Source organism: Echeneis naucrates, chromosome 11 (assembly GCF_900963305.1).
Source record: "Echeneis naucrates chromosome 11, fEcheNa1.1, whole genome shotgun sequence".
Taxonomy (NCBI): Eukaryota; Metazoa; Chordata; class Actinopteri; order Carangiformes; family Echeneidae; genus Echeneis; species Echeneis naucrates.
In genome coordinates, this window is record NC_042521.1 from 779,054 (window position 1) to 796,422 (window position 17,369).

The 17,369-nt window shown below is 45.2% G+C and overlaps 2 protein-coding genes across 2 annotated transcripts in view; one reads left to right on the forward strand and one right to left on the reverse strand.

Moving 5' to 3' along the window:
* col14a1b (collagen, type XIV, alpha 1b) overlaps positions 1-17,369 on the reverse strand; it is a 71,586-nt gene continuing 54,217 nt past the window's right edge. Inside the window, exons 33-48 of the mRNA XM_029513480.1 lie at positions 17,232-17,341; positions 15,536-15,694; positions 15,170-15,247; positions 14,635-14,721; positions 14,340-14,393; positions 7,210-7,305; positions 7,082-7,135; positions 6,511-6,564; positions 6,294-6,347; positions 5,899-5,970; positions 4,917-4,952; positions 3,829-3,895; positions 3,471-3,659; positions 3,318-3,395; positions 3,074-3,229; positions 1-1,666 (exon numbers count right to left, since the gene is read on the reverse strand). Of these exons, the coding sequence (XP_029369340.1) occupies positions 1,422-1,666; positions 3,074-3,229; positions 3,318-3,395; positions 3,471-3,659; positions 3,829-3,895; positions 4,917-4,952; positions 5,899-5,970; positions 6,294-6,347; positions 6,511-6,564; positions 7,082-7,135; positions 7,210-7,305; positions 14,340-14,393; positions 14,635-14,721; positions 15,170-15,247; positions 15,536-15,694; positions 17,232-17,341 (1,589 nt within the window). The 3' untranslated portion in view covers positions 1-1,421. The remainder of the gene's footprint in view (positions 1,667-3,073; positions 3,230-3,317; positions 3,396-3,470; positions 3,660-3,828; positions 3,896-4,916; positions 4,953-5,898; positions 5,971-6,293; positions 6,348-6,510; positions 6,565-7,081; positions 7,136-7,209; positions 7,306-14,339; positions 14,394-14,634; positions 14,722-15,169; positions 15,248-15,535; positions 15,695-17,231; positions 17,342-17,369) is intronic.
* On the forward strand, positions 7,652-10,669 carry LOC115050593 (natural killer cells antigen CD94-like). Its single transcript, XM_029513481.1, has 6 exons — positions 7,652-8,094; positions 8,667-8,786; positions 8,869-8,979; positions 9,052-9,176; positions 9,657-9,790; positions 10,092-10,669. Exons 1-6 carry the CDS (start codon positions 7,956-7,958, stop codon positions 10,213-10,215), a joined length of 753 nt encoding a protein of 250 aa, XP_029369341.1. The 5' UTR covers positions 7,652-7,955; the 3' UTR covers positions 10,216-10,669.

Consider the following 17,369-nt stretch of genomic DNA (forward strand, 5'->3'; position numbering starts at 1 on the left):
TCGGTTGTACTTCAGTTTTATTGTGCTGAGAAAATCAATACCAAGTAAAAAATAAATTACTTCCTTGATTTTATTCTTAGAGCATCCTGGTCAGACCTGAAGGCCTCAGAACCTGAACGGAGATGGTCCAGGTGGATCTGAGTTTGGATTTTGGGCCAAATTGCACAAAGAAAACATATTTGGAGGTGAATAAAAGAGGCGCACCTTTTTCCAAACACTTGACATTCCTTTAGTCTGACCGACCTCCAGCTGTAAAACAGCTGTAAGACACACACACACAAAAAAGAAAACCAAACGGGGTTTCTGTTGTCAGTCTGTGGAGCAGATGGCAGCTTCAGCTCAATTAGCTGCCTGATTAATGTTACAAATGGAGGCAAATCCGTCTGAAGATGGATCAAAAAACCGAAGAAGAAACGCCAGCCTCAACTAACAAAATTCACCTTCCTCTCCTCCTCCTCTCTGGTCGTCGTGACGATAGCATCCTGACGCCTGACAACCAAACATGACTGGAGTTTGTCTTTACAACTCGATTCCTGTCATCTACGGAGCGACCGTTTCATGTCCGAGAAGGAAATGTAAATAAAACGAAGATGATAGATCACGTGGTAAATAAAAACTAAACATGCAAAACTGTACATTAACATCATTCTTTTGTCCAACAAACAAAAAGGAGGCAACAGGAACCCATTGAGATCTGAGGTGTCAAAGGTCAGAGGGTGTTTTAGGTGACATCATCATGTTTACAGACGACCCTTTAGTTCACACGACAAACGACCGCAACAACAGCGACGCTTCTGGTGTCGCCGGATGAGGTTGAACTAAAAGCTCAAAGCGAACACAGACGACCAACTCGGCACAACATCTGCTCCACAAAATCTGTGGACGTAGCAAAACATATCATTTCTCTAACCAGGAAGAGGAATGACCACCATGGTAACTACAGGAAGTCAAAGGTGCATAACATACGGGCATACTGACCCCCGAGGAAGACGCCATCAGGATGGACCCTCGCCTTGAAAATGGCCCAACAAAAACTGCCGTCACGTACGGAGCGAATCTGAGTATAAAAGCTCAAAGGTTGAAGTTTCCCTCCGCACGACTCTGAGGCACTTAAACCAAACACGCCAACGTCAGCGTCTGATGACGACACGATTCAGAATCTTGACTCGCTTCGGGTCGCCTGCTCGCAGAGAGATGAGTCGACAACTGAGACCAAAACAGCACAAACGAAACAAAAACGTTAATTCAATAGCATAGATGAGTTACAATAGTCCCAACCTGATACCCCCGCCCCCACCCCCGCCCGTCTCCAACGTCCATAGGAAATCCTCTACATCAGGCACTTGTTGATTAGTCCGTAACGGCTCCAAACCGTCCAATCAGAAACAGCGAGCGGCCCTCCGTCCTCCAGTCGCCTCCTCTTAGTTAGTTAGTCCCGTCAGCAGCTTCGATCCTCTCTTTAGTCTCCTCTTCGGCCCAACTCTCTCCTGCTCCCCCTCCAGGCTCCGTGAGCTGCGGTGGGCTCCGGGGGAGCTCAGCTCGATGTCGAGGGCGGGGTCGTCGGGGGAAACGGGCCGCGGCGCCGGGTAGTTGGGCTGGTAGTAGCGGTAGGGGTCGTCCTCCTCGACCTCGCCGTAGTTTTGGAAGACGTTGGGCGGCAGTTGGACTGCGGGGATAGCGCCGCCGTGAGTGACATCCTCACCCTCTGCGTTGCCAACCAACCAGACAGCGAGCCCACCAGCACGCCAAGAGCCCGAAACAAAGATGGCCGACCCGCCACCGCAGGAAGCAAAAAATTTTTAGTAAGTTTGATGGATTTCGATCGGGTTAAAAGAATGATTGGAATAAAGATGAAGGAGCAAGACGTAAAACGACAAGGGTTATTAAAGGTTTCCACGGGTTACCGGGGTTATTATGGGTTAGAAGAAAGGCCCTGCTGCAAATGAAGAGTTAGAATAAACAACAATGATGGTGACGTGCAGTCTGAACAAATAACAGTGAGCACGGTCATGTGAAGGTGACAGAGACGAACAATATATCAACATGCAGACGTTACTCACATGAGGCCCCTCCCCCCCTGCAGGCTGCGAGCTGCACGGCGCCCTTTAGGCTGCAGCGTGACCTTTAACCTCAACACAACACCACACGTTAACACAACCATGCATTGGAGCTGGAGATGACTCACGGCGGGTTTTCTTTACAGATACCACTTTTGTCATCAACTAAAGAAACAGTTTGTCGCCTTCCATATGTGGCGAGAACGAACTGTTGTTTGTGTTGACTCGAAGCATGTGATGAATCCTGCTGTGCCGACTATGAAGCTGTTAAAATATAATTTCCCACGAGTGTCTTCACGTGAAAGGCTGAGAAAACACAGTCGGCGCAGTTTGGACGCTGGAGAGTAAATTAACAGAAGCTGCCAACAGCTCTGATTCATCAGCCGCAACTTTTCACGTGCAGTTAGTGTATCTTATTGCGAGCGACTTGCCGACGTATTTAATTAGTGATATCTGTGTGAGAAAACCCCTCATGCAGCATCTGAACCCACCATCACAGAACAATGAGCAGAGATACAGTTTCAGCCTGCCGTTCCTGTTTCCTGCGACCTTTCAACCAGCTTAAAGGACCACGCCACCCATTTCTCTTTGACAGACGTGAATGCCATTTAAATGTATTTTTTTAACGTCTTTTAATAATAAATAAACGATTTGGGTGCAGCGAACCTTTAAGTCAGCAACAATCAGGAAACTTTGATGGTGAGATTTATGAAGAAGCACTGGACTTGTATTATCACCGTGTCGGTCTGAATCAGACTGTTTTGTTTTGTTTTTTTTAGGTGTTTCCTGTTTCACCTCCAAACACGGTGAGTTCAGGAACATGCAGCCTGTTTAACTCAGTGGATCCTTTTCAACATGAAAAAGAACCAAATGGATCAAACATCATGTTTTCATGCTCAGACAGTCGTCATATTTATACGGAGGTTTAAAATGTTGTTTATAAGATTGACGGGTGGTCGGTGTCTCAGTGACCCAACAGTCAGACCAGTCCTGGTCTCGTTGGTCAGCCTACGTACCTCCAACATTGTAGCCCACGCAGGAGTTCGGGTCGCAGTATCCTGGAGGACCCGCGGGGCCTACAGGTCCGGGGACACCAGGCCGACCAGGAGATCCAGGATTCCCTGGTCGCCCTGATGCACCCTGGCTACCTGGTCTGCCCTGGCCTTGGACACCTGGAGGGGGGGGCAAAACGGACCAAAGTCATCATCATTTTAGAGAAATGTGGAGGACCAGACTGAGAACTTCTGTGGTCCCGTTTACCAGGTGGTCCCGGGGGTCCTCTGGGGCCCTGGATTCCGGTCCCTGGAGATCCCTTGTCACCCTTCTCTCCTGGTTGACCTGAGAAGGCACACAAGATGAAAACGGACAGCTGTGAGTCCGGGTGTAATTCTAACCCCAGTCTCGGACCCTCACCTCTTTCTCCAGGTTCCCCGTTCTGTCCGTTCTGTCCTGGAAAGCCGGGTCTTCCTGGGGGTCCCTGCTCTCCCTGGGGCCCCGGGGATCCCTGTCGACCCGGCTCCCCGGGGGGTCCTGGCACGGTGCGGATGGACACCGGTGGACTGGGAACGTGGTTCAGGATGGAGTTGTAGCGTGCCATGTGGCCTGAAAGCAGAAAACACGACATCACAGAGACGAACTGGACAGCCGTAGGCTCACAAACGAACGGCGACACGGTTTCTGCCTCAGACAGCTGCTCCCGCTCCTAAACCTCTGAGCATTTTAATCCCAACTGAGCTGAACCGGGTCACAGTCAGAACCAGAGGTTACTCACTTTGGATCAGCTGCTCACAGACCTGCCGGGCGATGGCCTGAACCGACGCCGTCGACTGGAGGTCACCCTGAGGACACACAAAGAAAAGTCCTGTTTGGGTCTCTGATGTCACAACGCAGTGACCAACTTCCTCTCTCCTGTCATGTGATAAAAATAAGACTTTTAGGGTTAACCTAAACTGGAAGAAATTTGAATTCAACCAAAAGGAAATGCCTCTTTCTGATTATTATTTAATATTTTTAATAAATGTAATAATTAATTCTTCACTTTGTATTTCGTTTTTGGTGAATGTGAAGTAAAGTTTAATATAAGAATTAAAACTGATTGACCCTGATGGTCGCAGCTGTAACCCCCATCAGGGTTGGCACACACTAAAATCTGGATCAGTAGCTCTTCCTCCTCTTCTCTGGCTGTTTTTCACTATAGCATCATCGAAACTTGAATATTTTCATTGATTCATATATATATATATTTTTTTTTAAATCTAATTTTCATGTTATTTCAGTTTTCTGTTCTGGAAGTTTCTCCAAACCAATGTGGGACAGAATATTCATCTGTGGTGTGATGACACTGTGTTGTGTTGCTTTGGGTGGTGTCGACTTGAATGTGGAAGAAAAAGCTGAAAACAGGAAGCAGCGACTGATGGAAGATATTATTGACGTCACCACAAGAAGAAACACACAACTGGGTGGGGTTTTATTTCACTTCCACACAGCACTGTGAAATGATTTTTATTATTATTATTTTTTTTAATTGGATTATTTTCTTTGTGCTCCCTGACAGATAAAAAAATTATTTGGAAATCACAGCAGTAAGATTCAACGGCCTGTTTTCTGCACCGCAGATACAACCATGTGTTTTATGTGTTGTGTTTCTTTTTCTTCGAGTTCATTTCTGTTTTTATGTGAAACAAAATTAGACAAATGTTCATTTTCCTGTTTCCAAATCAAATCTGCACAATCTCCTTTTTTTTGATTCTTTAAAATTTGAATTTTATTTTAAGTTAAAAATAAGAAATTGTCTTTGTGAGAGTTTTATCCTTCTGGCTTTGTTCAGGTTTTGTTCTCCTCATCAAAGCAGCCACTCACCCGTTCACCTTTCTCCCCTTTGTTCCCCGGAGGACCCTGAAACAGAAGAGGACACATGAAGACACAGACGGACAGTCCAGGTGAGCTCTTCAGCTCCCATCATCCCAAACTGTTCTGTTCTCATGTTCTGCTGTTTTCATTTTAAACGTTTTGATTCTGCCTTTTCTTCCCAGGTGAAAGAAAAAGATGGCAGAAATTCCGTCTTTAACCCTCCAACGTTCCTCTGAAGCTGCAGCTGAACTCTACAAAAACAAAGTTCACGTTAAGATCTGCAGCTGACAACAGTACGATAATTAGTGAAGGCAGCCTCTTTGTTGTCCGCCTACGCTGCTGTAATTACATGCTTGACAACATTTTATCACAGTGATGTGAAGCGGTTTGTCAGCAGTTTGTACCACCTCCCACAGAATCTCATTTCTTCTTTGGTGGTGCTGTCAAAATGGGATTTACTGTGTGTGAACATTCATTTCATCTGGAAGGAGGAGCAGCTTCACAGAGCAGATGTAAAACTACACTGAGGCGGTTTTTGGTCCTTAAAACCACAAATATATTTTCTTATGGCTGTCAACCCTTCAAAATAAAAGACTGGAAAGATTAAAAAATAAAGTTTGAAAATAAAATATGGACTTTGAGGTCTACCTCTTCCAAACAGAGAGACCGGAGAACCATCAGAAGTCTCCAAACCTAAACACATGGATTAGCTGTGTTTTTCACAGCAGCAGCAGAAGAAGCTGATTCAAACTCTGACGGGCTGTCGTCATGAACACACTTCGGACCGGACAGGAATCCGTTAATCCTGCCAGCAGACGGTCCCTGTGGACTCCGTTAATCCTGACTGACACGACTTCCTGACTCCTCTGGATGTTTACAGAGAGGCGGGAAACACACAACCTCCAGGTCTGTTCCGCCACAGGTGGAGACCAGACGGAGGATTAATGAGGAGAGGCTCTATTGTGTCTGATTATCAGGCTGACAGACTCACCGGAGGGCCCAGTTCTCCCTGCTTTCCTGGAGGGCCCGTGCTTCCTGGGGCCCCTGGGGCCCCTGGAGTCCCCTTAGGAGGAAGAGGAGGACAGTCAGAAAGCTTCATTGATAAAAGTGATGAAGTGCAGCTTTGTTTCCTGTCAGGTTATCACTCAACAAGACAAGGAGCTAAAGCTGAGCTGACAGTGAACAAACACAACAAGTCTGTTCACATTCACAAAAAAATAAAAATGTAATTAAATTAAAAGTGCACACAATCAGGATTTAAGATAATCAGTTTGGAAACAAACAGCTCGACAGCTTCAGGTCAGCGTCCACTCAGTCGTTGTTTATTTGTTAACAACTTTGGCCGATTTATCATCCAAAGGTCAACAGAGTGTCACAATCACTTACGATTGTCCCCGGGGGGCCCTCTCTGCCTGGGGGGCCGTCCTTCCCTGGTAGACCCTGAGAGGACAGGAACAGGAAGTGTGTTTATTTCTACATGTGACCGTTCAGGAAGTGAAGGAGAAGAAGCACGTGGGTAGTTAACGGAGGTGATGGCGTCCATATCAGTAGGAGGGAGTTTAATTGTGTATCAGCAGCAGTTAACTGTGTTTGTGGTTCTCACTCTTTGTCCTGACGGTCCATCTCGACCAGGAGCTCCGGCTCTTCCAGGGATTCCCTGAAACGGCAGGAAGAGATCAGAGGTCACCTCAGGTCACATTAACTGCAGGTTACATCAAAAAAAGAGGAGAAATCAAAGTAAAAGTTGTTTCTTCTTCCTCCTGTGGCTCAGCGCTGTCACAAACTCAGGCAATAGAAATGAATTTGCTCCACAGAAATCAACCTTTTGCAAATGGCACAATTATTCAAAATCTGACAACTGTTTGCTTCCAAAAGGTCAAAACAGTCCCAGTAATTCACGGCACTGAGTAATTACTTGTTGGGGGCTTTTCGAGCTCCCGAACTGCAGAAAACAGGCCCATCAATAACAGACTTAATGAATCTGTATGGCTGGCCAAAAACCACCCGACCACAACGAGCTGGTGAGAACGAAACCCAGTCAGAGTAAAACTTTGATATCTGTTGGTTGGTTCTGTCCCTAAAACTGAAAGAGGTGGATCCTTCTTGGTCCAGCATGTCCCAGGATTCATGATGCCACGGTGATGAAAACATGTTTCAGCTAAAGGTTTGTGTACCTGTGCTCCTTGTTGTCCGATGTCTCCTTTCTCCCCTCTCTCTCCTGGTGCTCCCTGATAACAAACACACTCAGTAAACGGCTACACACAGCAGACAGCCTCCGTGGATGGGACTGGGTGTGTCCTACCGGGGAGCCAATGATGGAGCGTCCACTGGGTCCTTGCGGTCCTGGCGGTCCCTGAGGTCCTGGTACACCTGTATCTCCGACTGGACCGCTGGGCCCCTACAGAGGGAGAGAGAGGGAGAAACAGGAAGACTGCGTTTGGGTAAATCACACACACACTCCAGCTGTGACAGTTAACAGGTCCACAGTCCAGATCTGACCGACCATCTTCTGGTACCAGAGTCTTATCTGGCAAGGCAAGTTTATTAACCGAGCACAAACAAAAAACAAACAAGCTGGATGGTATCTCTCTGTTCCATCAACATTCAGGGGTGGCGGCGCTCTGATCATGTGATCACATGGTGTCACGATAACACACCGAGGCGTCTCACTGACGTGACGTAGCTGACAAAAAGCCAAAGCAGCTATGTGGGCCGCTGACCTCGTTGGAGTCTTCCTGTCCGAGCTGCTGCGCACAGATCTCCAGCCATCTGTGTGTCCACGAACGCTGACAGGCAGTTGTGAACTTGTTGCTGCACACTCAAAGTATGAGCACGCTCTTGTGTATTTCCCAACTACCACTTCCTCCCTACGTCCTGTTGGTTGTTGATTGTGACACAAAGAAATTTGCAGGGAGGAAGACGGCCGCATCAAGGCTGCAGGACGCTGCCGTTGTGATTTACGGAGACAAACGTCGATGTATTAAAAAACACGGCAGGTAGTAATGAAGTGACAGCAGTGGGAAACCAAAATTATTCATTTACTGCAAAATGTCGTGCACAGACGGGAGCTACTGCGTTGTGTCCAAAGAGGAGGACAGAGGAGAGGGAGTGGTGAGACTGGTCGACGTCTACGAGAGCATCGAGGCCATCAGGGAGAATCACGCCGCCGCCTCCACATGGCACAAAGGTACAGCTTAAAATCACGAGGAATTTGGTTAAACGCTTTATTACCTGAGCACATCTCGAATGTTTGACTGTGAACTTGCTGGTTCTGAAGCTGTAGGCAGAAACTCCTGCTGTGGCGTTTGACAGTTGGCTTTTCCTTCATCGTGTGTCCAACTGAACGTTTTAGAACTTTTCGGTAATGACACAGTTTAATGTCTGAGAAACAAGTGCTCAATAATCCTCATTTATTCTGGCGGGGCAATTTAAAGCAGAACAGCACCTGTTGTCAGTGACCACATCAACACAAACACACACTAAAAACAAGGCACAAACAATAATAAATAGCCCCATGACTAGAAAACCTTCGGAGCAGGGTCGGACTCGGGCAGAGGTACGGGGAGTCCTATTTCTGAGAAACTACACAGCTACACAGGAAGTTTGAGGCTTCTACCTGTCGTGCTGTCAGCTACCTGCTCAACCCCGGACAGGAAGTCAGCTTGTCCTCAGCTCACTGAGTGACTCTCTAACTTGAGCTAAAGGAGGAAAATCTCTTCCGATGATTAAAGAAACGTCTGTCCTGTGCACTTTGTGTAGGAGCCCACAGTCACAGGCATCTTCCAGCTGCCAAACCAAACCCTTTCAGAACTGCCATGCTGGTTCTGGGTCTCCTGTGCTTCCTGCTGTGGGCCGGGGGGGTCGTCCTGTCCATATTCTGTAAGAACCTCAATTCTATTTTCACGCCTCAACTCAAAACTGTGATGAGATTTGATTTCACGCGACTCTTTTTTTGAACCAGTAATGAAAACCATTATGAACAACGAGCAGCTCACGACGTCGCTCAAAGAGCTGCGGTCCAACTACACCAAACTGAGCAACGATTACTGCCAGCAACACGACAGCACGGCCGGTGAGGAAGGCTTTGTGGGTCACCATTTATTTGAAATCTGTCACCAACTTAGTAATTTGATGCCTCTTGCAGAGTGGAAGCGGTTTCGGTGCAGCTGTTATTACATTTCTATCGATAAGAAGAGCTGGAACGAGAGCAGGGAGGACTGTCGGAGTCGAGGAGCTCATCTGGTGATAATAAACAGTAAAGAGGAACAGGTGAGTGTTCTATCAGTCATCTGTGGCTCTGCGATGAAGTCAGGAGGAAACAGAAAGAGTCTGATGTGACAGAAACAATGTGACACTTTTAATTCAACACATTTCACTGCAATTCAGATTACTGGCACAAAATTAGGGAGGGAGAGGCTTTCATGCTGGAACAGGGAGGCCTCAGGCTCAGTATGAACTCTGATGGCAGCAAGTGTCAGTCGGTCTCTGGTCCTGGTCTGATGTGGTCCAAAGGAGCAAACTAACATGAAGTGAGATATGAAGGCAGATTTCCTTTACGGCGTTTCAAAGAAACAAAGATGTGAACTGATGAGGCGTCAGAGAGACAGACCTCCTCAAAGATAAAAGATTATTTAGAACCGTTTAGAGTTGACGTCACACACACAGCTGAAACAAAGATGTACGCTGCTGTGACAGGCAACTGTTTGGTATTTCTGGTATTTCTAACCTGCTCTTCCGACAAACTGCCAGGAATTTGTCAGTAAAATAAACGGCCACGGCTCTTCGTGGATTGGCCTGCAGTTACAGAAGATCCACAGTGAAAACTGGAGCGGGAAAGACAAGTGGCAATGGAAGTGGGTGGATGGATCCCTGCCAAATTATTTGTGAGTGTTTTTCTTTTTTCATTATGAGAAGGAATGGAAATAAACAGTTTCAAAAAAGACAAATGGGATTTTATCTAGAAAACATCTGCAGCAAAACAAGATGATTTCCCAATCTGAAGAGCTGAAGGTCGACATGAGATGCTCAGAATAAAGACGCTGCAGTCTTCTGTTTCACCACATGAGGGCATTATTATATTCACATTAATCCTCCTCTGTGCTGATGTATTCACTAACAGCACAACAAACACCAGATCTGCTGTACGAAGCTTTTACCAGCCCCAGTGTCACTCTCATTCCTCAGGGCCTGGCTGACGGCGGTGACGCTGTACCCTGAGAACACGCCCAACGCTTATATCGGTGGACGAGGAAAATGGGAGTACGACGAGGACGGGCCCAAGCAATGGATCTGTGAAACAGACATCTGAGACTGGACCTCCACCTGAACACACACGACGTGGGGGTTCAGTGTTTTGTCCAAAAAATACTGACCCGATGAGTGAACCAGCCAAAAAAAAAAAAAAAAAGAATTTGCCCCTCGTGGGATAATAAAGATTTCTGAAACTTGAAATGTTTAAATCATTCCACAGAAAAATCTCTGCTCACCGCCTTATGAAATAATATGTGGGTGAAGAGCAACAACCAGAGACGTGATCTCTGTCCGACTCTGGGACACACCTGGTTACCATGGATACATCTCAGTGGGCGGGGTTTACTCGTCTCCTCACCCCTCCCACACTCAAACCCTCCTCCAGACATCCTGGTTTTCCACCAACAACCGGCTTCAGATGCATCTGATGACCTAAACCATTCCTTTATTCTGTCAAACGTTAGACCGCTCCAGGTCTGTGGCAGAGTCCGCCTCAGGATTCAGGATGGTGCAGCAGTCCTACAGGGGTTTTCGTACAGGAGGGGGTCAGGGAGGTTTAGGAACTAGTCCCCTACTCTGTCTGAGCCTGGTCTCCAACCATCAGATCATCCTGGTCCTCCTGGTCAGAGGCCAGATTCAAAAACTTTCTTTAAAAAAAAAAAAAAAAATCAGTAGACCTTGTAAGCAGATCCCTGAGTCTTCATATGTACGTCTTTATTCATCAAGTATCAATGAAAGGAGCCATTTCCTGTTTTAGATCACATCAAATGCACAAAGATGTGATAAGTAAACAGGAACAAGGTGGTTGGTATCTTATTGGTGCTTCTTCACTTCTCTGCCGCAGGAAGGAACGTAGCTCTTTGCTACATGTTAGCCGAGTTTATTAGAAGATACTGGAGCTTCACAGAAGCAAAATATCTGATTAACTGTCAATCAAAGAGACAAAAGTGCAGCTAATGTTTAACTGTCTCTCAAGATAGACTCACATATTTACACCAAACTAGATTTTTCAAAGATGGTGATACAACTGAGTGACGCAGGACGACGGAGCAGAAAGGGAGGAGGGGGAGGTGGAGATCTATGAGAATCCAGAAAGTCCAGGTCCTTCCATAGAACTGAGACTGTAAACCACAGACTGACCCCGAGATCCTGCTCCACACCTGCTGCACCGTTTAAAAGAGTAATATGAATGTACACAGCTGTTACTGGGCAGAAAACTGTAAAATAAAAACACAAACACCTCACAGACACACTGTGAAGACAAACTGGGGAACCTGCCATCAAAAACAGCAGTTGTTCAGTTTCCCCATAGACTCCATTTCAATCTGACCTCTTTTTATAACCAACAGAGTCGCCCCCTGGTGGTCAAGCAGAGTCACATGACTCTGTTCTTGTTCTAGTAAAAACGGCATCAATGAGCTAAACACATGGTGCGTTTAAGGACACTGGGAAACACAAATCTCTAAACTCCAGGCTGAAAGATTACAATCAATTTAATCATTGCTACTTCAGTTACTGGTTTAGTTTTTTCTCTCTCCAGATATTTCAGCCAACCATCTGAAGCAGATGAATAAATCAGCCAGTAAGAGATGTTCATGAACACCTGACACGCAGGTAGAATAGATAATATTCACTTAACTGCTGCAACATGTTCAGTATGAAAGACACAAATCAGCAAATAGCATAAAATACAAGATTCAACTTTGCACTGTTTGTGAAGGTTTGACATTACCTATTGTTTTATCTCATTCAGTCAACGTCAGCCAGTTATTGATCGACTATCAAAGACTCAGTAACGATCACAGTCAGTTACTGGATGGATTAAAGACAATTTAAAATTATTTATTTGTCCCACAGGTTCCCAGAAAGATATTCCACAAGAATATCTGGAAAGTGTTTAGATCAAAATGGAGAAATGAAGGTTGGGAGGGGGAACGAAAACTGGATCTGACAGATCTTGCTCTGATGACAGAGGGAGGTTTGTTGTGCTGAGCAACGAGGAAAGAGGAAAACCGACACAAATGTCCATTCGCATCAGAGATAAATGAAAATAAATTATGTCTTTTATCTGGATGAATTCAGAACACCGTTATAATTACTAAATGCTGATATTTCAAAAAATTCAGATCTTTTGGTTTATTCTGAGCCGATGAGCTTGATTAAAACAGGATCTGTGTTCTTACTGTTTCCCTTCAGGACCAAACACCAAAATGAATCCTTCAGGATTCTTCAGTGATTCTGGGAGTGCTTTTGTTCTGATACCGGCTGGACTTTACTCGCTGATGTGCATCTGTGTGTTTTTTATTAGCTGTTGTTGCAACAGAGACGCATGATTAATAAAGATAGAAGTGATATCTCAATATGGCCCAGAGCGACATCTAAATTGCAAAGTTGTAATTTTTTGATAAGGAGAGAAAATACGTCAACACTGTTGTTATCTCTATAATAAGTATTGTGGTTTCCCCTGAGGGAAAATGTGTGTTTGGTTCAAAGAGAATCACGTCGATTCCACGAAAACAAAGCAGATGAACAAAAGATTGTTCCAACTAAAATGAATCTGAAATTAGTTTAAGTTTTCAGTTGGTTGTTGTTTTTTTTTTTTTTTTTTTGCATAATACACAAATCAACTCTTCAATTCTGCCGGTCAGATTATTCCGAGATAGATTTGTGCGCATTTCATTTATTTGTGTCATCATCTACGACTTCCAAAAAGAAAATCAGAAAGAAGCTGACAGCAAAAGGAGGGTGAATCAAATGTTTTATCTGGACACGAGCCAACAGGCTTCATGATGGCAGACGTGGCGGTTCAGCAGAGAGATCAGCTCGACGCCGGCGAGCTGAGCGACAGGTGAGAGCGATCCCAGCAGGAATTCAGCCGGCTGAACGAGAAGGACAGAGATGAAACTCGCTGCTGCTGAGATGGTTTAAAGGAGAATTATTATTATCATCATCACTGAATTAAGATTACAGCTGCAGGGGAGGATTGTTTCGTTAATCCGATGTCTACGTTGGTTCAAACACAACTTGGTGCCGCAGTGAGCTGAAACAGGAAACTCAAGCTGGACCAGAGCTGTCTCAGAGGAGGAAAACTGATGTTCCTGAAGGCCTCAGAGAGGCAGGTGAGTGTGTCTTTGTGTTATTGTGTGCAGATGCATTCAAAAACTCCTGCCTGGTCGTTTGGGTGAAGTCAACGAGATGAATCTTGTTCCTGAAGATGTGGAAAAAGTCGTATCAGTCAGTAAGGAAAGAATGAAGGAAGCCAGCAGCTCATTAAAATGAGCTATCCTCCATGATCTGCCCCTGCACGGACCCCTGCAGCCACAAGTCAACAAAATAAAACATAAAAAAAAAAAAACTACAAGCTCCGAGAGAGCTCATCGTGACCTTTGACCCCTGAAATCTCATCAGTTGCACTCTGAGTCTAAGTGAGCGTCTGAGACGTTGCATTTGAGGACCAACACGGACAAATGAAAAACGTCACAATCTGATTTGTCCAGTCTATGTAACTATAAAATAAAAGTTCTGGACCTACCTGATTTATTTCAAATTGTGAGATGGGGCGATGATGGCTCCGCCCACTAACGCTGGCCCCACCCACAGGCACTATATATATTAATACCAATAAATCTTAATGCGGTCACAACAGATGCACACAGAACAGGGGTGTGCGTGTTGATGTTGTGGTATTTTGTCCCCTTCGTCCCCCCTTGTTGTGCAGAAAGAGGTGTACATTCAGTTGTGCGACTGGGGTTGTGTTTTGTCGTGTTTGTCTAACAGGTGGTGTGTTTCAGTTTTGTTTTGAGAGATGAAGATGTTGTGTATTGTTGTTAATATTGAGGCTGCTCTGCGTTTAACAGCTTGTTGTTCTCTCCTGGTTTGAGTTTAATAAAGCAGCTGTGGCTGAAATATTAATAACAAAAATTGGAGTTGTCCTTGTTTTGCTTTTGAGAATCATGTCCTATTTTGTGTGAGACTTGTGAGTCTTTGAGTGTGTTGAAGGGCATTTATAAATAAAATAATCACAATAATACATTAATAAATAAAAATAATAATTACACCTTTACAAACAATCTGAAATTGAAACAATGCAGCTACTTCTACTGACAATAATCAAGCAAAATCAAAATGATTGTTTCTGTGATAGCTGCCGAAGCTCGACCCAAAGAGGGTGACCGTACTCACCACGGGGCCCGGCTCTCCACGATCTCCTCGGGCTCCTCTGATTCCTGGACCTCCCTGTTTAAAACACAAATACAGCAGTCACTTAGAAGTGTGTGTGTTTGTGTGCGTGACAGATCGACAACAGCAAACAAGCTCAGAAACGAAAGCACAACTTGTAACGTTTTAAACAAACCAAAGTGAGAAATGAAGAACGAACAGAGACTCAGACTGAACGTGAAACATGAAGGTTTGTGCGTCTTTTTCTATGTGTGTGAATCCTCCTGGTGAACAAATTGTGTGCGTGTGTGAGGCTCACTGGTGGTCCTGCAGGGCCAGCGGGGCCTTTGCTGTCCTGGGTGCAGGTGCAGGCTTTGGGCAGGGCCGGACAGTCCGCCTCCTTCCTCTGTGAGGAGGAGGAGGAGGAGGATGACGATGACATGAAGAAAAAAGAAATAAAAACAAGACATGGGAATGAACAGAGCGACGCCGGCGAGGCGGGACTGACAGATTAATATCAACATTCCGGATTAAAAGATATTTTCATGAAAGAACAGCACAACAACTTGTAGTTCAGGTTGTGTTTGTTAATTATTGTACATCAGATGAAGATCTGATCAGATTTTCTGACACAATCCAGATTCAAATCTGTTTGAATTAAAGCCAAATGAACCAGCAGTGAGGTTTTTTAGTATCACAGCAAAGAAACTCAGCTCTTTCTCAGCTGATAAAATAGTATTTATGAAAACAAGTTTTTTTTATTGTTTCAGAACACATTTTCAGAATCTGTTTCTACTCTTGTTTTATTTCTCATCAGCCTTCCTGCTGTGCAAACAGGTGAACTTTGACCTCACCAGGCCGGGAAGCTCGCAGCACTTGTCTCTGTTGGCCCACGAAGTGCTGCAGACGATGTCAAAGATCTGGAGCTGGAACTGCAGAGGACGACAAAGCACAACAACAGTCAGCAACACAAATATGTTTTGGAATCGGATGTGAAATTTCACAGATCAAATGATCTGATGATTAAAAAGCTGAACTCTAAGTTTGATTGACTAACAGAGTCTGGAGTGTTTGCTGCTTTTTGAATCCTAATCCTTAAGTGGCGGGAGATGTGGCGTTCAAGGCCCGACAGAGATAACCAGGTAAAGTCAGCTCTCTGGTTCTGATTCGAGGTCAGACTGAACACCTGGTACCTCGTGTGAAGTGTGTGTTTTCTTTACCGGTGCAGAGTTGTCCTTGTTCCCTCTGGACCGGACCATCCGGCCCAGAACCTCCAGTCCGTCGGTGGTGATGTTTCCCGCCGCGTTGATGCTTTTCTCGGCCACCATCTTACAGTCGATCATCACTTTGGCGCTCGTCTTGCTGATGGCGATGTGAAGCTGCGGAGAGGAAAACAAGTTCACATGTCGTTGTTTCAGAGCGTTTTGTGAACAAACCGTTTTCTCGTGATATCCCACAATTCTCCATTTCAGGGGGAGATGGACGAGAACATTTTGGAATCTGGGGTGAACTGGTCACATGCTTCCTTCGCCAGTTTTTTATTACACTGATCTAACTGATCTAACACATTTCTACCAGTCATGTTAACGGACTTCTGAAAAATTAGACCTTCAATCCGGCCAGAACACCGGACCTGGTCCTCCACGGTACCGAATTATTGAATGTGCATTTATGAAATCTGTAGGCTGAATTTTGAGACTGCCCCGACGTCGCAGGTCAACCAACGTCACCATTGGCTGATAGAGCTGTCAATCAAATGTATGTTTCTGATTGACAGATTCATCAGCCAATCATTTCTCCACACTTAAACCGTCGTTATGGCAACAACAAACAACACCTTTCATCACATCTGGTCAAACATTTAACTTTGCTCAGCGAGGGGACAGTCAGATACACGTGACTGACAGCTGATTAAGCCTCTCCATGCGATTGGCTGATGAATCGATGCACTACTGATGGAAAGCTAATCTTAGATGGTTAAAACCCTTCAAAATAAGAGGCTGGAGAAAAGTTTCTTTCTCTTATTTTGTTGAATAGTTTAATCTCTCTATATTTCTACATTTAATCATTCAGCCTGAAATGACATGTTCCAATTTTCTGCACTCCAACAGAAGGAAGGAAAAGTTAGCACTTTTTTTGTGACCTTTCGTGAGGAAAGAATAACCTCCACTGTTTGCTGTTTGGCATCAACAGATGATTACAGTCTACAAAATTACAGCATTTCACAAACAGCAGGTTCCAGACTACCAGCACTGCACAATAATGGGCTTCATTTCCAGGCCGTGATCAGGACGTCAGAGGAGACGTGACTTCGTTTGACGGTTAATGATCTGTTGCCCGTAGAGATTTAACATTAACGTTAATCTTCCCGCAGACGAGAAACTGGAAAGAGATTCCATGAAACCGGGAGGGGACTCTGATTGGTTGCAGCCCAGGTCACATGACATCCCATTTTATTGTTACCAGGCAACAGCTTATCCTTCAGGCCGGAGTAGTTAAAAGTCGATTTCCAAAAAACTGATGAGCAGAATGAAAACAGCAGACAACGCTCGTTACTGACGCTCGGGAGAGGATTTGTGTTGAGCTGCTGTAAATGTTGCATTCCTTGTCCAAAGAGCCGCTAACGATGACTTCTGGATCGTACCGGACTGAGTCCAGATTTAGTCCCGGTATGGTGGTAAAACGACCACAAACAGGAGTTTACGCACAACGCAACAACTTCTCTGACTCAGCATTAAGACACCAGGATCATCGGTGACCTCTGGTCCTCACTAAAATAAAACCTGTCATCGGATCACACACACACAGGCAACAGAACAGAAGGTGAAAAGGTAAAGCAGCGAGTTCCGCAGAGCTGACCGAGACCAGGCTCAAGCTCAGATACGGGACGGCTGAACAAACACACCATCCTCTGACCTTATGGAAGCTGCCGTAAAAGAGCTTTTTGATTTCCGGCCCTTCGAACGTCACCGTCTGAAACTCTCCTTTGTAGTCGTTGTTGAAGAACGTCAAAGTCTTCCCTCCATCTGCAGGAAGACACACAAACTACAAGTC